The 22,675-nt window shown below is 44.9% G+C and overlaps 1 protein-coding gene across 12 annotated transcripts in view; it reads right to left on the minus strand.

Moving 5' to 3' along the window:
- map4k4 (mitogen-activated protein kinase kinase kinase kinase 4) overlaps window positions 1-22,675 on the minus strand; it is a 103,724-nt gene that overhangs the window by 7,299 nt on the left and 73,750 nt on the right. For 5 of the 12 annotated variants that reach the window (XM_088912542.1, XM_088912539.1, XM_088912540.1 and 2 more), the window contains 9 exons: window positions 21,705-21,844; window positions 20,898-20,995; window positions 18,392-18,567; window positions 17,185-17,302; window positions 11,641-11,823; window positions 7,954-8,071; window positions 7,166-7,336; window positions 5,821-5,964; window positions 3,681-3,815 (listed from right to left, as the gene is read on the minus strand). In XM_088912542.1, the coding sequence (XP_088768668.1) occupies window positions 3,681-3,815; window positions 5,821-5,964; window positions 7,166-7,336; window positions 7,954-8,071; window positions 11,641-11,823; window positions 17,185-17,302; window positions 18,392-18,567; window positions 20,898-20,995; window positions 21,705-21,844 (1,283 nt within the window). The remainder of the gene's footprint in view (window positions 1-3,680; window positions 3,816-5,820; window positions 5,965-7,165; window positions 7,337-7,953; window positions 8,072-11,640; window positions 11,824-17,184; window positions 17,303-18,391; window positions 18,568-20,897; window positions 20,996-21,704; window positions 21,845-22,675) is intronic. The other 7 variants (XM_088912532.1, XM_088912543.1, XM_088912541.1 and 4 more) reach the window with 5 other exon arrangements.

Consider the following 22,675-nt stretch of genomic DNA (forward strand, 5'->3'; position numbering starts at 1 on the left):
TTAGTTTTAGTAAATTTGTAAACTACTTCCAAAATATCACGGGCAAGAATATAAACTATAGACTTGTTCCATAAGAAACTATAAGGTTCTTTTGATTTTAGTTTTATTACAAAATGTCCATTTTCCGTCTCATTGAAAGGCACCACTAGAGCTCCTTCTTTCCTGTTGGCATGGGCAAAACGCGGCTGAACTCCTTCTCTTGGTCCCTGCGCAAGAGGTCAAGTCCTGGATGAAAAAGCCAGGAGCACCAAGATCACAAACGACAGGAGGCTGGAAGTCAGGAGTTAATCATGAGCGCAGCTTTACCTCCTAGAACTTGTACTTTGGTTTTCTTTTTTAACCCCCAAAATACATTTCTGATTCAGGCTCGTACTTGCTCCTCATTAGAATTTACTGTCGCACAAGCGTATTTCTAGTGGCGGAGGAGAGGAAAAGTGTCGCACTCTAGAGCGAGCCCTGCAGGAATGTACAGATAGTAAAGTAATTTTGTCGTGCTGATCGCGTACGTACGATACAAGCATTTAGTTGTGTCATTTACAATTTTAGGGGCAGCTAGAAGGAACTGAAATGCCAAACATAGATCGTAGTTATTAACCACCCACTAGAGTTACTAACAAATGGTACAGTCATTTCAGCACAGCTGCTAGACACCTTACTTATTTGAAAGCGAGACATCTTATCTGAATACTCTTGACACCTATTTTTGACAGGCAAAAAGAGTAATATCTGCTACATCACAAGGCATGCCATGATTGATCAAATGAAATATACTACTGGCTTTCTTAGGATGGGAAAAGTCTTGTTCCTCAATCATGTCTGGAAAAAATATAATTAGCAATGATTTTTTGTGTTGTGTGGGGGAACCGGAGATTCAAGCACAATCTTTTTTGGGTCAGAAAGTACAGAAACTCTCCACTGTGGTCTTGAGCCTGACTTCCTGCTACTGTTTGTGTATCCAGCGCTCGCGGTAATGGGAACATGTACTTCCCTGCAGGAAAGTACAAAACAGAGAAACCTCTAGGGTTAGAGCTGTAGGAAGAATCACAGCTCCTTTTTCTGTCTGAATCCAACGGCGTGGAGTGCTTACACTGTCATTTCTTGCACACCAGGACATGGAATCTTCAAATCTGATTATTCTCATCCATTTTAGGAGAATATGTTGCACAATTACAGGATGTGCAGGATAAGACCGGTCTTTTTATTCATCATAGTCAGACAGCTGCTCTAATCTGTGCAGCACAGATAACACTACTAGAGCAATTCATTGCCCGCTGAATGTTAAACACGGCAAGCTGTGCTCAACATCATCAGCCTCACCACAGTACTGAACTCGTCAGAAATGCAGAAATGTTTAATACTGGAGTCTTAAAAAGCTTATTAACCAAAGTAGCCTAGCTTTGCCACAGCCCTTCATTACAAGTTTAAATACTGTAATTTCATGTGTAGCTAAATTCAAACAGAACTGCAGTTCTTTTCTGAAAAATTGCATAAATAAGATGTAGTTCCTCTTTGTTAAGAAATTTCCAGCTGTCTTTTAAGCTCAATTAGAACATGTGCCTGACCTTTAAGACTGCTATATACCAATCCTATACTTTCCAGTGCTACTAATTTATCAGCGCAATGCCTTCTCATTTGCACGTAAAAACTCTCTCGAAGTCCTACACTTTCCCACTTCTTCCAGCTCAGAATCCACACATTTAACCTAACCAGGGTCTGAATGCTGTGACAGGTCAAAACGTGGTTTCTAAACTCCTTAGCCATTAAAAACAATTGTGCATTGACAAATTGTAACGCGCTCTTTATGCATATTCTGCTAAAAAGGTCAATTTGCAACCAAACTTGACGATCCTGTTATAAAGCACCAGCTTTTGGGCTACAACAGTATGGTGTACCAAGAAATCTAACACATTGAGATCTTTACAGAGTCTGAATAAAACTGGGCACAGGGCAATAAACTAATGTTTGAGATAAGAAAATTCAGCTCGTCCGGTTGGTCATTATACTGCTACTGCCATTCAGAACAAGGGGATGGATTTCAAAATACACCAGGACACTCTAACCTAAAACCTGGTATCCAACAGGCACCTGCAGGCAGGTTCCAACAGAGAACGTTCTGATTTGTGGTGAAAAAGCTTGATCCACGCCTGCGTCTTCTTGGCTGTTTCAGCTCAATTACACTTCATAAAGGTATGAACACGTGCGAAAACAGCTGAATCCAGCCATATCAGGCAAAATGCACACAAGAATACATGTGTGCACTGCGCAAAGTAGGAGACTAGGGATCTGCTCTTTACGTTGGGCTGCTTTCTCTCTCTTCTTCCCGGAATGTATCATCTTACTGTGGAGACAGCCCTGTTCTAATAATACATTTAATTTCACTGATGCTTTTTTGGGAATAGCCGTTATTTGGCAAAACTGGATTATTAAAAATGAAATTGAAAGATGCAACAACATCCGTTTTTTATAAAGTGCAACAGAACTGGTAGTGACAATAATACTTTCAATTTTCTTTGAGCCCCATGCCTATTTTGTTTTGAGGTACTAAGTCCTAATTTCACTACTACTAAGAAAAAAACAATAGTTCCGTACAGGATTAATTCCGAAACTGGGGACAGGCAGTTTTCTCAGAATCCACAAAAATGACAATAGAACTATATAGAGAAACTGGATCCCTCCTTAATTCAAGTCTTTGATAAAATCTGTTTCTTGTTTCATCTAACCACAGACACTACCTGCTTTGCAGAACATTGCTTTCCCTACAGTATTCTTCCTCCGCATTAGCAACAAGAACATTTTGTTAATCACATATAAATGTATTTGTCCGAGTGTCTTCATGAAGTCTGTCCATTTTCAAAGACTGTTTCTGGAAACAACACTGGAGCGACATGATCGAAAACGTATTACCAACACAGCCACTAATTGGTGTAATAAAAATTTAATTTTGACATAACTGATAAAATACAGTATATTCAGAGTCTGTTAGTGACCGTTAAGGATTTTTTTTTGGGGGGGAATATATACGTATTTGTACATTCAAGTTTTTGACCGTTTGCTGCTAAAAAATCACCAAGCTGAAGAAGTGTAGCAAATGGTTTGCTTGCATGGATTCTCAGACGAAGTCATGTGTATGCATAAATGAGCTATTTGGTGTATGTTTATCATATAATAGATTCATTTACTGCTTGGCTGTTTCTCGCTTCACAGTTGTTATGAGAAGGCCTGTTTCCCATGTGGTATGTTCTCAGATAATTACTGTAAAGCAATATCAGGCTGTGATGAGTCAGGCATCTGAAAAAAGGTCCTGAATCACCAAGTTTTCTAAACAATGGAATTTAGAATGCACACTCTACCCTGGTGTTTCTGACCGATTTTATGTGGGAACCACATCTCAAACTTCGGGTGCACGTTCTATACAAAAATGGCGATGAGATACAACAGATTTAGTTTTGGGTAGATGCCTGCACGGGAGTGATGTGTGGGTTGACTCACACCCACGGGCAGGTTAAAAAAAAAAAAGATTTCAGATCGGGTCAGGCGGGTGGGGGTAAAAAAAAAAAAGCCGACCCGCTTTTTCACTACTGCATAGAATGCTTCCTGTCACATTCTCCACAAAGCAAACCAGTTTATGGTTTTGCAATCCCATTCCTTTTTAACTTCACACTGAGGTCAAGGGGACGTACCAACTTTATAGTGCACACAGCCTTCCAAATCCCCCACTGTTGTCCAGCCCTGCTTCTTCTCCACTTCTGGGTCATTGTGCAGGATCTTGTTCCTTAACCACGACAGGTAGTAAACACGCAGCTTGTTCTTCTTGCCTTGAGGAGAACATGGGCACCAGAAAACAAAGACCAAGAGTCAAAACCACAGACAATGACCGAAGTACAGGTTTATTCCCTTTAGTTAAGCTTCTCAATGTTATTTTTGAGTTTATTACTGCCGTAGATACTTTTACCATTTATTCTGCTCCCATTTCATTTTGGATGCTTTTGCAAAACAGCACGTTTTATACTTGTGCAGATCATGCCGGTTTTACATGCGTGACGGGAGAATGGTCATGCACATCCTGCTGGCTTCCCAAGAGAACGTTTTCAGGTAGATCCCACAGTAGCAACCTTTGTTCTGCTCCTGGACTCGCACATTCTGTACTTCCTGCTCTGGGTGCTCTTGAATGACATTTTAATCATGGAAAACTGCAGTCTTGCAAAGGAAACTCATTTGCTCAGGAAGGTCAAGGGTCTGACTTGAATTGAATTTCTTAAACTGAAAAATTTTTAGGGAACCCTGAGTGTGTGTGCAATCAAAGATTGAACTTTTTACTCCGGGCTGTCCTTCTGAATCTAAAGCACAACGTCACAGAAAACTTCATATTTTAAGTGATGGTAACTTTGATACAACACAGATCTTTTTTTATTAAATTCCATTGAGTTTGTTTCCAATTGCGTCACTCTTAAACGTAGGAAAAACAAATGCAGCCAAATCAGAACATTAGTCTGAAAGACTGTTATATTTGATGTCACATATTCTGCAAAACGCACACATTCCTTGCTCAACTTCCTATTTGTCCAGCAGTAGTCATAACTGATGGCAACACTTCCTGACAACGCTTGTGTGTGTGTGTATGTTTTCAAGGGGAAATTATGGCCACAAAGGGGAAAAAAACACCACCACACATGTAGGCACCTTCAGCCTGTGAAAAAATTCAGCTTTCCCCTTTTAACGAACTAACAAGTCTAATGCTTGCATTTCGAAAACATCCAACGCAACAACGTTACTGTTGACAAAGTAACTGTGAATCAGAATCAAATGAATGTTTGCATTTAAGACTGAAAACTGGCTTGAAATGTACATTGTAGGTACAAACCCATTCTGTTTCACTACAATGGCAGTGATATTTATAGTACTGGTATTACAGTACAGAAGTAATCAAAGAAACCTTTTTTTAAAAGCTTGAAGCTACTAAAATTAAAACACTAGCAAACAGGAAAAAAGAACTAACAGTGTTCCTCTCAGATGTTAATTTGTGGCTAAGGTCTAATCTGCTGAAATGACAGTACAGCAACAAATCTTTTGGGTTATACTGTATATCAGGTGGCTCAAACCATGTCTATTTCAATGCCCTTTCACTCTTGTGGAAAAACATGTCCCAGCCCACATACCTGCAGGCTGCTGGTGAACCTGATTTGGTTAAACTCTGTACATAATGAGGAAGACAGACACCACTTGTGTCGAGTGTTTACAGAGAAATTGTGTGACATTTTGGAACAACTGGACAGCAGGGGTCAAGCTTTATCAAAAATGCTACTAGAATCTGTATGTTTAAAGTTAATCCTGAATACATATTGGCCCTGAAATACTGCCTATGCTCAGGAAGCGTCGTTAAAACTGACATTCATGATAACAGAGAAAGTCTGAAGCAGATAGTGAGTTATAAATGTATTTAATTTATCTAACAGTCTAAACTTATTTCAAAGGTTATGTTACATCATAGGGCAATACGGGCATTTAGAGAGTTCGAACCTCTTTCAAGTCCCATTTTGGGGGTGTTAGCCCCAATATCCTGGCCAGATTGCCCTCTGGACTTTACTCCTAATAATCCCCATCTCTGAACTGGCTTCATCATTCTGCTCTCCTCCCCACTGAGAGCTGGTGTGTGGGGAGCGTACTGGGGCATCATCCAGGTGGGACTGCGCACTGGTGGTGGTGGAGGGGATCCCCATTACCTGTAAAGCGCTTTGAGTGGGGTGTCCAGAAAGGCTCTATATAAGTGTAAGCAATCATTATTATTTGCAGCTGTGGGCACATGGGAGAAAGGCATCTTACCTGAGATTGTCACCAGGACATTAAGGCCTTCAAGCACGTCCATCTGTTGGAAGCGCCTGCGGCCGATCAGGGGGTACACCTTCCCCTGACCGCTCCTGTCCAGCAGCATCAGGCCACTCTCAGTGCCCACTAACAAATTGACCCCTGCGGACAGCAAACGCATGGTTACCCCTTAGCGGTTCAACAGCTCCTCCCGCTCTGTGCAACTCCTCTCTCACTCGTTTCAGAACAACGTTTTAAAGAAAGCTTTAATTAAAACCTCACACACAAAACAATACGCTTCCCCGTCCAACGTTCGCCCTTATTCACATCACTTAAGGAAACGTAAACCAGTAAGGACCCTTCTGCCCAAAACTCGTTTCCAAAGTACTGAATGTTGTTCCAGCTGTTTTTTTTTATTGAACCAGTGTTTTACATCCCTCACGTTACATTCAGTGTAACACAACACCGCACTAAGAAAACTGTCTCCCTTAGCGGCTTGTAGCGTGCGCCAGCAGGAGGCTGAGAGGGAGCAGAGGCAACAGAACAACAGAGCAGAAAAATGATCAGTAAAAAAAAGCTCTATTGGTTCCCGATAACTTCAGGTGCGAGATGTGACTATTCCATATCACTGCACAAAATCACTCTAGTGCAGGCTTTATTTTCTGAATGTGTGCTCCGTGAACTTGCTGCCCCCTAGTGGAAGCATTGGGAAACCTCATGAGTGTCATGAGAGATCACAGTTCACTGGAACCTCTCCCTTGACAATAACTTGGAAAACGTTTTCATGAGATCAAAAGATGCACCTCTGCCAACCCGCACTCATCTGCAGAGAGAGCACGGCACCCAAGTGAACTTTGTCTCCATCCCCTGGAAAACACTTTCTGCCTGTTTCTTAGCCCCCCAAAACAGGCAGACATTTGAACGACCTGAGGATACAGCCCGGCAGCTGTGACAGCCGGTGTATTGAAACCAACCTGAAGAGTTGTTGTATCTCATGTACACTGCTGCTGCTCGTATTGTGCACCACTACGTCCCGCTACGTCGTTGGCGCACACACTACTGCCAATTTTATGTTCTTGTCTCCAGCAATGCGTGATGTCAAATGAAGCATTTCATTGTACTCGGGTACACGTGACGAGCCTCAAGCCTGAACTTGAAACCCAAAGAGAACTACTGTAGTTTGTTTATCAGCTATTTTTTACTTTATTTACATAGAATTACTTGCTAATCATACATGTACGTCTCTTGGTTAAGGGGTTCACGTTGTGTTAAATGTATTTTGTATTGTCTTGTGTCTTTTACCGGCCTGCAAGGCACGTGTCCGATCTGGGACAATGGAGTGAGCAAAGTTTGGACCACGTACCCCACAACGCGGCGCACAGGATCTCCGAGTTGAACCTCTTCTTATACTTCCGGATCTCTGGGGTGTCGCTTTGGGGCCGCGTGTTGGTGGGGTTCACGTTCACCACCGAGCCCTTCCGGGTGGGGTCCTGTCTCAGGGCGTCTGATCTCAGGGCTTCGCTGCTGTAGCCTGCTGAAAGGGGAGCTGGCGTTTCGCTTGGGCTGTGGTCGTCTCTCGCAAAAGTAGAGGCGCCATCACCCCCAGAACACACACGCTGCTGTAAAAGCCCCCTCGGTTTTGAAACTTCATGGTATCCAGTGGTGCACAGCTGACACTAAAACATTTTCTGTGTGGTAATTAAGGCTGGTTGAAGGAAATAAAGGAGAGGCTGGCATTAACTGTTTCTACATTCATTTGGATCTGGTAACCGACTGCAGCTTTCACTATCGGCACTCGCACTGACCGGCTCTGAGGACAGTGAGCACAGGCATACAGAAACAGTGGCTGCATTTTTAATACCTCTCGGTGTAACAGCACACACATCCAGCTGCGTGGCTCTTTCAGAATGAAAAAAAGGTCCGATTTCAAACCAGACTCTTGTGCATTTCAGAAAGTGCTGATCTTTCGGGGACCCCTGTAAAGTAGTTACAGTGTAAAGTCACCGCGCTTCACCAAAGCGATGAACTAATTATTCCCCTTTCCGACCTGGAAGAGACCCTCTTGGCATGCAAGGTGGCGATTCAGGGCAGAGCCGATCCTGCACCGCAGGGCCCAGGTGAGGCGGGCTGCTGGCCTGGGGACGTGCTTACCCACAGCCGGAACGGTGGTCCCGCTGGACGGGGAGATCTGCAGCAGCCGCGGGTCAATGAAAGGCGTGAAGGAAGAGGAGGATTTGTGTTTCTGCAGTGTATTACTGGCAGACTGCGTCTGGAACACAGAGGTCAGCAGATGAAGGCCTGGGGAAGCACCAGCCTCAGGCAGCGGCGATGTGAATGGAGCACACAGAAGGCTGAGCCCCAGAGTTTACAGGCTGAGCCCCCAGCGTTTACAGGCTGAGCCCCCAGAGTTTAGAGGCTGAGCCCCCAGTTTAAGAGGCTGAGCCCCAGTTTAAGAGGCTGAGCCCCAGCGTTAAGAGGCTGAGCCCCAGCGTTTAGAGGCTGAGCCCCCAGAGTTTAGAGGCTGAGCCCCCAGAGTTTAGAGGCTGAGCCCCAGCGTTTAGAGGCTGAGCCCCAGCGATTAGAGGCTGAGCCCCCAGAGTTTACAGGCTGAGCCCCAGAGTTTACAGGCTGAGCCCCAGAGTTTAGAGGCTGAGCCCCAGCGTTTAGAGGCTGAGCCCCCAGAGTTTAGAGGCTGAGCCCCAGCGTTTAGAGGCTGAGCCCCCAGAGTTTAGAGGCTGAGCCCCCAGAGTTTAGAGGCTGAGCCCCAGAGTTTAGAGGCTGAGCCCCCAGTTTAAGAGGCTGAACCCCCAGTCTAAGAGGCTGAACCCCCAGTTTAAGAGGCTGAGCCCCCAGCGTTAAGAGGCTGAGCCCCCAGCGTTAAGAGGCTGAGCCCCCAGTTTAAGAGGCTGAGCCCCAGTTTAAGAGGCTGAGCCCCAGTTTAAGAGGCTAGTGCATTCGCAGTGTCTGACACATGGTCTACACAGGACAGCTTAAGGGGGGGAAAAAAAGCAAGGACTTTTTTTTTTAAAGGTGTGATTATGGACAGAGCTCAGCCCAATATAATCTGGTTAGACTGGACATCTGCTAAAATGACAAAAAACCTACACTTTCGCAGATTTAGTTTAAAACACAGCTCGGGTTATTAAAAATTATTTCTTCTCATCTCTCGCATGTAAGCCTGACCATCGAAATAAACATTTAAACCTAACATTTAAATTCTACTCACTATAAGAACTGGATGATCATGTTTTTTTTCAATATCCCAGATCTTGATCATGTTATTGGACATATTTAACACTGGCTGCACGTCTTCAGACTAAAAATCCAACCAGGCTGATAAAGGACTGGAGCTGAACTACTTTTCCTGGTTGTAATATTTGCATAGTTCCCACTGATTGCTAAAAAACGATTATAGGAATGACCTCTATGGAAAACATTCCTTCAGAACCTCAAAGGGCAGATATAGACTATATATACGATCTTAAAACGATCACTTCTGTACCACAAAATAGTCAGTAAACAGGTGTAAATTCATCAAAATCTAATGTGGTCAGTGGGAACTGACAGATGTCCCTGTGCAGCCTGCTATAGAACAGTAAAGAGACGTGATAAGGTATATTTTGAGCAAAATAGCAATCAATATCAATAGTAATAGCAATAGTATCAATCAGCAATTTATCCACCCATTTAACATTTCAAGAGGAATTTGTTTCCTCTGATGCGGAAATAAATCTAAACAGTGCATGGAGGCCACTCTCATATCTGTGATACCAGCTTGGCACCAGCCACAGCAAAACCCAGACATCTGCAGCATTGCCAGTGAAGTGGACAGGTGTGCTGGACACGAGGGTAAGGCCAGCCAGCACTGCAGAACAGACTGAGGAAAACCAGACTCGCACAGACTGCTCCCGTGCAGGGCTGACTGTTGAATTCCCAGGCAGATGATGAGAGTGGTGCACCATCCACACTGCTCAGACCATGGGACAGCCAAGCTTAGCTTTTCTTCTCTAACGAGCTACAGCCCTCATTACTGGGACCTTGAAGCATGTCGATTGGTCCAGTGAGGCTGCTCCCCCACCCCACCCCACCTTCCCGCAACCCCTCAAAACAAAGCAGACTTGTGAAGAAAAAGGGCAGGGGTTTTGGAGAAGCACGCAATGAGGTAGTTAAACAACAAACCACAAGGACGACCACAAGAACCACAGACATAAAAGACAGAACAGGGTGGGGAAAACAAAACAGACGGAACGGTCATGAGAAACTAAAACAGAAGGGACGATTGGGGAAAAAAACTTGCCAGTTTAGCATGAGCAAAACATTATGGTTACATTCCATCAAATGGGATGACGCCTGCCTGCAGAGTTCTATACTAACTTTTTGGAACTAAAATGCCTTAAAAGCCCATTTCACACAGGTGAGTTACAACCGCGTAGCCTGGCACAGAGCCGGTGCTTCACAGCACCTGTGTGAGGCGGCTTGCAGACAGCCCAGAGGTGCCAGAGCTGCCCGAGCGGAGGGCTGCTCTGCTTCAGAAGCAGTGGGGTTTAAGGAAGACGTCAACATGTCAACCAGTGGCTTTGCAGGAATGGGTGCCGCTTTAAAGTCAATATTGTTTCAAAGTCAGTGCGATGCGAGGCTGGAGGGAGCAAGAAGTGGGAGTTGTAACGTTGAGGGCTGGACAGGAAGCGAGACGCGGCCACAGGGCCAATGCTTTTTGTGAGGACGGATGACAAGCTGCACGAGTGTCTCTGCGGCTGTGCAAAAAACGCAGGTTTAGGCCGACTGCAATGGCTCCGAAACGCACAGCATCATCGCGAGCTACGTGAAATGTTCGTGTCCACCTTTTTGTCAAAGGTCCCAGAATAACAAGACTACAAAGAGATCAGCTGATCATCAATTTGCAATCTAGCCACAACTAGACGAGGCTTTCAGTACCTTGATCGTGATGCCACTCTGCAGCAGAGCTCAGAGCTCAAGACATTCAAGCCTCCGTCCCTTCAGTTCCAAGTACAGGTGTTTGCAAGAGTGGGGTGTCTCCTGCTAGGAGTTTTGTTGAAATGGAGAGCCGTGACACCCCTTTAACAACACTGACTTCTGCCAGTTCGAAACTGCAATCCCTAGGCACATCTTGGAGACGATTAGAAGAATGATTTAGAAATCCAGCACATATGTATACGTGCACATATGCTCCTTGAAAAGAAAAAAGCATAAATGTCATGCGGATCCATGTCGTGTTGTAGATGGAAAATGGAATCTTTGGTATTTAACTATTCAACAAAATCGTTTTAAGCTGGAAGCAGTTTTAGGAATCTGTTAAGATGTTACAAGCTTCATAAAGGCGAAAAAAATTATCTCTTAGTTCACAACTTAACAATGAGGAGTAAAGAGTCAGTGCCTTGTTCAGTCAGACGCACAAATGACAGTCCATGTCAAAAAGATGACTTTAAAATCCCATCAATCGCACTGATCTCATCAGGAGCCGGAGCTTCCTCCTGGACGAAGTGCACCAACCTGCAGCTGTATTTGCCACAGAGCAGAAACAAGCTTCAAAGGACCTTGCTGCCTAGCAGGCTGCGAGAGGCGAGGGGCAGCTGGAAGCGAGCTCGCGGTGAAACATGGTGAAAACTGGCAAGTCGGGGGGGTGGGGGGGTGGGCGTACTGTGCTCTAGTGACGCCCCGCGGCTCACTCGGCAGCGGGCGGCCGAGTCGCACCGGGGGGGGACGGGGGACGGGGGACGGGAAGGCGCGGCGGCGCTTTCTACAGAGGAGCGAGGAGCCGAGAGAGGAGCAGCCAGAGAGAGCGGCCGGCAGCGGGGGGACGCGGGACGCGGGACGTACCTCGTGAGCAGCGAGCTTGTCCAGGGGAGTCTGGGGGGACATGGAGGGTGTCGGCTGGCTGGAGGATGGGGAGGAGGCGGAAGAGGAGGAATGGCTTTGCTGTATGAGATCTGGCAAGAGGTGAATGCGACTGGCAAAGCCATTGCTCTCCTGATGACTGGGGTGCTTTTTGTCACCTGCGCTCTGCAAGCAGAAACAGGCACACTTGGTCTGGCTCATGGGCTGCGGGAACTAGTCTACTTTGCTGATGCAAAAATAAATAAAAAAAGAAATAGGTCAATGAATCCACATTTGGAAGCCCATTCGGGGATTCTGGATTAACACTAGAACTACTGGAGGCACAGCTGCAACTACAAGGACCAAAGCGATCACTCTTTACCTTGACAAAACCTGGAAAAACATTCCCAAGTAAGGGAGAACAATCCGATACTAGACTGCTACTGTATGTACTTGGGACTGTCCGATACAGCAACCACACAAAAGGAAAATGTAAACTGACTGACTAAACTGAAAAGAAACAAGTTTATATAAAGAGGATTTATACTGTATATGCAACTCCGGCCGCATTTGTATCTGGATTGGTGTAAATAAACAACTGCGCAGAAATGGGTTTATTAATGTGAAATACAACATATAAAAGAGTGCAGCTACAGAATCGATACTTGAACAGAAGGGAGTTCACATACAAGCAAACCCGTAAAATACAATTAAAGAAGAACCCTGGTATTCAAAAGGGCTCTGCATCTTGAAGTCGTCACGAATGGCGATACAGCGAATGCAGGACCTAATAGTTTAAGGGATAATAGGGTATGATTCTGTGGCTCACAAAACAAGCAGTATTTTTGCAGCAATATTTGCTACAATTTGACTATTTCAGAAATAGTGTTAGTATATAATGTTAGTGCTCAATGAAAATGAAGACTATAAACTTAAAGCATCATTTTCCCCCTATAATTCAGTTATTGCACGTGCAAACAAATTAGTTACTGTATATTATAGCTTACCGTGTATTAGACTTTTAGTATTGCACGTTTTCTTTACTTTGTACATAGTTTCTAGTACTATTATAAATGCAGTGCCACTGTACTGTAAAGGTTTATTACAGCACAGTAATAAAAGACTCTCCTACACCTGCAGCTTGTCTAGTTCTCTTTCTTATTGTTAATAAGACACACGAGACGACACTTGGTAGCTAAGACTGTAAAAACGTAGGGGCCAAGATGGGTTTCGTTACGTTTTTTATATCACTGAATAACAATCATGATACAGGCATTACTTTCCTAACAAGTCCACACACCGCACACATCTAATGCTTTCCTGACAGAAACTGAATAACTAAAGCATCACACCCATGATGCACTGCTACGTAAATGTGAAACAGGCCCTGCCTCTTCTACAGAGACAAATGCAGGCTGGGAAAAGCAGAAATGCAGAAAAGGTGGTCATTACTCATTTTGTGCAAGCAGGTGAAAAAGTGAATGTAGAAAATATCAAGGTTTTACTGTACCATACTGTTATAATTAACAGTAATAATTGCTTACACTTATATAGCGCTTTTCTGGACACTCCACTCAAAGCGCTTTACAGGTAGTGGGGATCCCCTCCACCACCACCAATGTGCAGCATCCACCTGGATTTATGCATGCATAAGGTTTACTAATAACCGTTTGCTTTCTGGAACAGCCTATGTTTTATTCCTGTGCATTATTCTTTTACAAAACTATATAAAACTAGATCAATACCAACACACCATAAACATGTCAGCAGAAACAAATACAAAAATAGACATGACATATGGCATAAGGTGCAACTATTGTAATTAAAGCCTTCTGTAAATAACCTTTCAAACAGAAAGGGGATTATAGGGGCACGAGAGGTAATCCTACAATTAAAACTAAACAGGTGCTACAGAAGGAAAAGCACAATGGGAGTATTTTTCCACATTTATTAAGAGTGTACAAGCCTGAACGCAACTATGCATATTTACACAGCTACAACAGTGGATCAGATTATTTGACGGGTGTCAGAATACTTTGGAACACTAACAAATGCAGATAAAACTGAATTAAAAAATGATAGAAATGAGCACTCCAGTAGCTCTAATGTTAAGCACAAAGTGAAAATGTTTTTAAAAAGTTAAGCACAAAGTTCCGATTTTTAAAAAAATTTGCCTCTGCCTCCATATTTGCAATCAGTATTTGCTTTAGGAGAAAATTTGAGAAATTTCAATCTATTTTCAAACAGATAAAGAAGAAAACCCAGGCAAAGCTCCAAACTTACAAAACAGATACCTAATGTACCCTGGTTAACCAACTAAACTGATTTTACCATCCGCCACTCTCAGAGTAAATGCCGAATTCAAATGAAAGAAGCTTTCGACATTATTGCATGTAATTAATTCCAGTACGTTTCAAAACTATTCGATCTTCCCCTCTTGTGCGATTTAATCTTTTACTAAACCATTCGCTGATTCTGGACAAACACTGCAGTGCTGAGAGTGTGAACAGGACAGCCATCGAGAGCCTGGGAACAGATCGCTCCTCCTGGCTGAGGGAATGTGGCCTGGTCATGAGGACACAGCTATCGGAGCCCCTGACAAGCCCAGTGAGAATTTCACACCGATAATGTAGGACTTTCCAATGCCCAAGTTATGATAAGCATACTTTTAAGAGTTGATTTTATTTTGGAGGAATAGAGTAGGTTTTTAGCACTCCATATAAGGTAAATTCTTGAATTTCTATTTTCCTTAAATCTGTTACTTCAATAACTAGGAAGACTAACAAAAAAAAATCCTATAATATTTGCAGTGTCAGGACAAGGCTACTTTTTTTATGAGAACTACTGACAACCTGTGGGAGTTCCGGAGAGCTGATATTTGGAATCGCAGTAGACTCACAAAACAACACTAAGCTCCCTGAAAGTGGAAACAGACCAATTCTGTATTGGAAAAGTTTGAACTGAGGGAAAGGACGCTGTGATTTGTGTTTTAGAAGAGTGAAGACAGTCACAAAAACAACACAGAGATAAAGGATGGAGACAGGATTTTATAAGGGGAACCAGAAATATACCAGGTACAATGTCAGATTTGGAGCTAGGGACAATAGCAGGACCAAGTTAGTCAAGAAGCTAAGAGCATAGACACAGGGCCATGTAGGACACCTGTGAAAATGGAGGTATGACATTAGCTGCATAAGCCATAGACGTACATGTGCATTTACAGGGCCTGATCTATGGATGATCAGGGGCTCACAGGGGCTGTAAAGGTAGGTGACAAAACTTGAATGCTGCAGGTATGGGTTAAAATGGACTCCAGCTGGAGTATTAAAATAAAAGGTAAGAGGGTGAAACCTTAAATGAAAAATAGGGACCATAATGCGCTAGAATAGCAAGCAGAGTGGATGGGACACCTGAGCTCATAAATACCCAAAAATCAGAGGTAAGTGATGGAGGCAATAAATAACCCAGGTACACCAATATCTAGAGGCTGAATACATGTCACTGAGGAGACTAGCTGAATGCCCACAGCTTCCACATTACAGCAAACAGGCCTGAGACAGAAGCTGGCCTTGACAGCACAACGCACACGGATACAGCAGGCTGGGACACCTGCGCCTAGAGACGTGACTCATTGAGGAAGACATCCCAGGCTGAGGAATAACGACGGGGCTTTTCTTGGAGGGAAGCAGGAGAAAATTCAGGTGGAAACGGCATGCTTGCCAGAAAGCAGAAAGCAGAGGAAACGGCGAGCAGCGAAGCAGCTGGCAGCATTGCGACTGCTACCGAACCCTGTCCAGCTGGAAAACTGCTTGGGTTATTAGAGCGCCATCGTCAGCTCACGACGTGCCGAGGGAATGATGCTTGTCACGGGCAGGAAGAGTGGAAAAGTGACGTCAACACTCAGGCAGGTAGCTGCTGGCTTCACACGGCAGTTGGTGAACTGCCTTCAACAATTTACTTTCTCTGCCAGGTAACGAACAGTATGAAAAATTCAGATCAACAAACAGAAGCTGTTACTGAAGTAAATAGCAGACGCATACGAAGGCACTATAACATAAATCATAAGGAATCTTTGCTTATATGCAAGACTCTTCAGATTTCAGCAGTATCGTCCAAATCGAAAACTTGCAAATTTACATTTACTCAGAATAGGAAACAAAACCCCACCCACAATCCTGAACGTTTAATTTTTTTTTGCCATTACAAAAAAAATTTAGGTAAAAGAACTCAGAAAAACCCCATGAAAAAAATGAAAAATCGGATATGTTCGTTTGAAAAAAGGCGTAGTGCTGCAGCATCGTCTAAATAAAGCCGATAATACAAATAAGTATCTGGCTCCAACATACCATTGCAAGTGAGAGGCAACAGACCAGCTATTTACAAAGAAACGGAAAATAAATGCCGTTTAGGAAAGACAACAGAAGCAGCAGCTGACTTTCAGGAACACTTTAAATGAGCCAGGGAACTGTGAGCCACCTGGGATTGAGCAGAGGAGCAACAGGGAAAGGGAAAGGGGTGCCTGTTACCTGCATTTATTCTTATACGGGCATGACTGAGGGGCTGGTCTTAGTCTCAAAACTTCAGCAACTCCAACGCACCCACTTAAAGCACCACAAACCTGACAGCATCTTACATCTTTTTTCTCTTGCTCCAGTTTTGAAAGTTTCTGAACTGCAAGTGTATGAAAAGAGTGCACTAGTGCTTTACTGCTCTAGCCTAGTCACTGAGCATCACGATGCACAGTAACGCTCAGCACTCCTGGAGCGGAGTAGGGTTATCACACAGCCCTTCCTGAGAGTGCTCATCAGCTCGAACATGGTGGGAGAGCAGAACAGAAGGCTGGGGCACTAATGCTCAACGAGATCAAAACCTCTTACGAGACTTTGGCTCATAAGTTAATGGTCCAGTAAATGCAGCAAAGCATTTTGGAACATGGGCTTAAATAAACATGTATGTAAAAAACACGCAGAGGTCTTAAGAGACCTGCAAAGTTTGCAGCAATTTATAGCAATTTATGAACTTGGTATTATACACGGCTGTTTTGAGCACCAATATGTTCAACAGAAAAACATACATTGAAGAAACGGGCCCTTGGGTCAACCACAATTGTAACACTACTACTGAAGAAGTGGAAGATCCAGTGAACTCTTTGACAGTCACTGCTTAGGGGAGTTGAAAAGAGCAAACAATTTTTGAGAGGTTTCCTCATTTTCCTGAGAAAGCAAAAGGAACTAACTAAAGACTCTCAGAATCTTGTCTTTCTTGCTTCCTGTCTTAGTAAACCGAAAAGAAGGTGGAAAAAGAGTGGGTGTGAGAAGCATTTAGTTGTGCAAACAGTTGTGAAACAGTTGCAAACGGGGGAATATCGTTCTCTTTACACAAACTAACTCACGGTCTTGGAATAGTTTAACCTTGCCTGTTTCCTTCGCTGCTCTGTGCGCTGTATCAATGACAGGAAGCATGCACGCAATCAAAAGAAAAACAAACGGGATGGGTCAGTGACTAAAAAGAAAATGTTCTTAAACACAAACCAAAAGTATACTATACCTGTCTTACAATTAAAGTGCCATCTTTGGAGGGGGTGACTGCAGGATCACTCTCCACTTCATCATGAACGATCATTGTCTTCACAGATTCCGTCTCTCCGTTACTCAACTTAGAAGATCTGGTGGAAGCAAGCCAGTGGCAGAAGGATTTATGACAAATCACAAAAATGGTGTGAACACAAACAAAAAGTATTCTTCCTACCAGCGATGTAGCTCTTGCTGCATTTACGATTTAACCAGAGGCTGTTTTTATATATATATATCAACCATACAGGCTTGAAGCTTTGCTTACCATAATGAGGGGATATTCATGACCAATGTGTAAGTGTTCATTTCACAGCAATTTGCTAAATAAAATGTTTAAATGTATTCTGAAACAGTATGTGATCCTCATTTATGAAGAATATTTTATTAGCACACATCTCTTTGTAACTGTGTTTTTATCCTTCACAAACAGCCCAATCCCAAGAAAAGCTTGTTAAAAGTACATCTTGATCTCAGACCAAGCCAGTTACATCACTAATAGACCCAAGAGGCTTTGTTTTCCCAGCTCTGACCTATTTCTAAGTAAAAGCAAACAGTCTCCCTTCAATTAGCAAAAATTAAACCGTCAACAGCCCTTGCCTGCACCCAAAACATTGTGCATTAAGTGAAACAGGATTTTTTAAAAATGTAACCATATGAATTTTAATTTCCATAAATTTGCATGTCATAAAAACAACATGTTTTCCGTATTAGTTAATTTGCTATGAATATCTGAAGCTTTCTTGCACAACTATCTTCTCAGTTTAAATCCCTCAGCCTCGCTCCATCTGTCCGCTACTTGGCTGAAGCAGCATTGAAAACACAAGCAAAACCGAAGGTGCTTTCCATTTTAAAACGCAAAACGAACTGGGAGGAACTCCCGTCATCTTCATCTAACTCCAGCCCTTAACATCATGCTCAAATCTGGCACGCCGTGCCAGCTAGAACCAAGGCCACATGCTCCTCACCCACCGCAGCAGACAAAAGAACATAAAGCTACGTCTTCGGCAATATGTCAGAAGCAGCTGAAAGCTGGGGAGTTTTGAGGATGAATATGTGCCAGATTTCTGCTTGGGAAGCGTTCTGTTTTCAGGTTCCCTCCACCGGTAAGTTAATCAGCTGAAGGAGTGAAGAGAAGGGGCTGGACACGCTCAGTGAAGTGGAATCAGGGATCTGGCACATACACGGCTCTGGAGTCCTCAGGGCCCGAGGTGGACTCGTCCGCTCCCTCCTGGTCCAGCTCCTCGTCCTCCTCGTCCGTGGTGCCCGACTCGTCGCTGGACGAGGAGTAGTCGGTCACTTTGTGGGGTGGGCGGACGTCCTCCACGGCCCGCAGCTCCTTGGCCAGGGCCGTGAGGTCCTGCGGACAAGGGGAGAGGCGTGAGCGGGGCACCCGAGAGGCCGGGCCGCCGTTTCCGCTGCCGACCACCCCCGGGCCCCCGCCGGCCCCGAGACGAGCATCCAGAGCCGTCACCGCGAGCCGGACCGGGGCCGGCAGAGCTCACGAAGAGGACTGCCCGGCCGGGCCCGTCAGCCGCTCTCTCGCACTGTCCCAGTGTGAGACTGTGCCACCGGGCTGAGAGAGCAGCCGACAGAACTCCCAGACACATTCCGGAACCCGGGGCAGGCGGTGGAAACGGCGAGCAGAGCAGAGTAACCGCAGTGCGGCCGTGCCGTTAACGTCAGGGAAATGGGGATGAATGATGGACTTCATCAAGGCGCAACAGTTATAAACTCTACTGAAGTTCCCAAATCAGAAATGACACAGTGTGCATTTCTAAGGCTTCAAACCTTTTTGTCCCTCCCCAACTCGCTCCCCCGCATTCCACCCCCCCCCCCCCAAAATGGGTGACATCAGACGCAACGAGCAGGCCCCTGTTCCACGACGAGCCACGTCATTTCAGCCACGTTTTTCCATCTGACAGAACAGAGTACAGTAGGGTCTCGACATCTGTGGTTTTAACACGCGCAGATTAACTTGTGATGAGGCCTGGCTGACAGTGTCTTGTACAGGAGAAGAGCAGGGCTGGAAGCAGCCGAGCTGAAGGTTAAGTGCCACTGTTGAATTAGCAGCACAACACTCTAGGACTGAGACGAATCTAGTGTGAGAGAGCCTCTCCCTGCCCCCTGCCCTGGTACCCACTACCCAGCCCCCGCACCTCAGCGCGATCCTGTTTCTGCATGGTAGCGAACGCTCCAGGTTCTGTGTCAGCAGTGCGGGGAACGACAGGCTGGAGACGACTGTACAGGCCCTCTGACAGTCCGAGTCAGTGCAGCAGAGAGATCAAGTACGAGCTGGACGCAGAGCAGGGATTCATGTTTATTTTAGCTGATTACTTTAAGTTTGTGATCTTTTGATCTTGTTTGCTTCTTTGAACTGATCAGTTTAAACCGTTATTTAAATTAGCTTAAAGCCAATGCATTAGTATTTTAAATGTTCATATAAGGGATGGTTTCACTTATTTCTTTTAACCACACATATAGTACTATATACCGTAGTACATTATACATGCGACTGTATAATACAAGTGGACTTGGTGATTAGTGAATGTGGCCATTCGCGACACTGCTCTGCACTGACCCCTCGTGAATGTCGAGACCCTGCTGTACTTACACACTCTGCAGGAATGCCTGTAATTTCAAAGATGAAGGCTCATCTGCCTCTGTTACCGTAGTTTCAGAAAATATCACTTCGTTCATAAAAAAAGCTAATAAAAGTCACAAGCCAGAAACATTTCATTAAAGAGCACTGGATGGTAATAAACTAATTTACAAGTGTGGTAATTACTCCTCTCTATCGATTGAAATTCCCCTACTGACCTCTTGTAAGTTCGATCGGAAATGCAGGTGTTTCTGCTTAGAACAGTTTGCCCACTAGAGCAATGCAATAAAACAGTAATAACAGACGATTACGATTATATCACCTAGTGGCAATGACTGTCATTCAGGAATGAGCCATCCTTTCATTACAGGACTTTACATTTTCAAAGAGGATACTGCATCAGCTAACCTGGCCAATCTAAGATGGCTAGAATGAAACAATGTGAATTTGTGGGTTTGGATCTCATTTCTTTAAAAAAAAGAAATGGGACAGTTATGCTTGGGGCAGGGTGTAGGAATGGATCCATTTGGTACAACAACAGCAAGCCTTCCACCAAAGGCAGAGGGCTCGGGTCTCTCAAATGGGACAGGCAGTAGCAGGCAGTGACTTCATGATTCACATGAATTCAAATGAGATGCAGCTTGATGACAGAGCTTACCACTTCACCCTACAGAATTCACAATCATACGATTAGGCCATTGATGCCACATGGTGATGTTGGCAGCGCAGCCAGCGAAAGAAGAACAAAAAAAAACGCACAGGTCAGCATATTGGTACATGAATTGCCGCTAAACCTTGTTGCAAACAAGACAGCACTGCTGTTATTGAGCTAGAAACTCTATGCATTTAATATTAGATGCACATTCCCAGCACCGACTGCAATACGGAGTGCAGAAACCATTATACAAAACGACCAAAACAGTAAACAGTTACAGGTTGAAGAGATCGGCACATCACAAAATTGCTAAATGCAGCAGAAGGTGCAAAGTTGACACCTCCAGGTTCATAGAAAATTTGAGGAATTAGGAACTGTTTTAACATCCTTTACAATAGTAATCACTGCAGAAAATATACACCCAAGTACTTACAGCAGGCCTGCTCGGTCTGAAAACATCTTTCTTCTCTTCAGGCTTTTTTGCAGCATTTTCTTGCCGCTGTGATGGAGAGCCCTCAGATTTTGATGACGCTGAATACAAAAAAAAGGGCATATAAATATTACAGGTCTTGGCAAAAATGCTCAGGGATCACATGTATATATGAACATCCTTTGTGTTGATCTGAAGAACAGTTTTTACAATGCAATGGTTATGACTATACTGCAGAACTACACAATAACCGCTGACAAGGAAGAAATACAACCCAACCTAAGAAACTGCTGACTTGCTTGTCTGTATCAACCAGCACTACGGCACTCCCAGCAGTATAAAAAGAGAGGATTTTATATGATTTTCAAGCTATTGCAGCACAACATGGTCAAAAGGAGATGTAAGCGGCTGCAGCTTGCTTGGCTCGGCATCGAGCCCAAGGATAACGTGCAGGGATGTCAATCAGTGGTGCAGGAGACGCCCATTCCTGCAGGTTGTGCAGGGCGCCGTCGTGCCTGGCTCACGTCCACTGGGATCACTTTAACCGTGAACTGCCACAGTGTGCATTCCCGGGATTGTCTTGGGCCGAATTTAAAGTGCCCTCCAGCGCAGACCCGAGTCGCCCTAATGGAACAGATTACTTCCTTGCTTCATGAGGAGCCAGAGGCTGCTGCCAGCCCTGAAACAACAGGTGGGCCTGTCTGGACAGGGCCGGAGCTGGAGTCGGGTCACGCCCGGGTCCCTGCACGAGCTGTGCAGCCGCCGCTCCCCCCCACCCCACCCCACCCCACCGCCGGCGACAGGACTTACATCTCACGCGGAACCTCTCCCCGGAGCCACTCTGGGAGCCGGGCTGGGAGCCGGAGTTGCTGGAGCCCGAGGAGCTGCCGCTGCCGGGCCGGGGGACCAGCTTCTCCACCCGCTCCCACAGCAGGCGCGGCTCGGCGTTGCTGCGGGGAGACAGGGCCCGGGGGGCCGTCAGCGAGGGGGGGCCCCTGCACGCCTCGGCCGCGCACGGCGGCAGGCACGCAACGGGTAAGCGAGAAGCGCGGCTGGGCCGATCCGGCGCCAGCCTTCCAGAGCCCACTTACCATCCAACCGGACCGGCAGCGACGACGATTCAAATCGTTAAAATATCGGCAATTAAAATAAGAGCGATCCCCACGTCCTTTAGGAGAGACCCTAAAAACAGCTTTGAAACACGGTCATATGGAATTATCCCCCCTGCCGTCTCCTACCTGCAAAGGCATTTTAGTTGCTCAGGCCGCTTCTAATATCAAGCTAACGACACTGACGTCAACGCTGAGCAAGGTCCCCGTTATAACTCGCCCCGCTACACATCGTTCCGCACCGACATCGCCGGTGTGTCGTAAAAATTCACCGCGCTTAACCACGTTTTTCAAGGCCCCGTTTTTTTCGCGGCTTTTGATCCAGAAATGAAAAAAAAATCAGGGAAGCGCCAATTCTAACTTTAAACAATTCTTCTTGTAGATCAGGCAAGTGGCGCAATGACTGAAATCCTGAATCGTCATGCCCCAGTATGAAAGATGAGCTGATACCACCACACAATGCGTCGCTCATCCAATCAGTGGATCAAGGTTTGATCACTAATTTTAAATTCCGAAACAGCGTGTGGAGAGAAATCTTTCCTGGAGGGGCGAAAGACTTTGCTGGGTCTGACAAGGTCACAATTCCCAAGGACTTGGGGATGCTATCTTATGCTAATTGTTTTTCCTGGTTTGTAGGTACATTAATTGTATGTACCTGTATGTTGAGAATGC

The sequence above is a fragment of the Atractosteus spatula genome, chromosome 4, assembly GCF_055471065.1.
Source record: "Atractosteus spatula isolate fAtrSpa1 chromosome 4, fAtrSpa1.hap1, whole genome shotgun sequence".
NCBI classification, from domain to species: Eukaryota; Metazoa; Chordata; class Actinopteri; order Semionotiformes; family Lepisosteidae; genus Atractosteus; species Atractosteus spatula.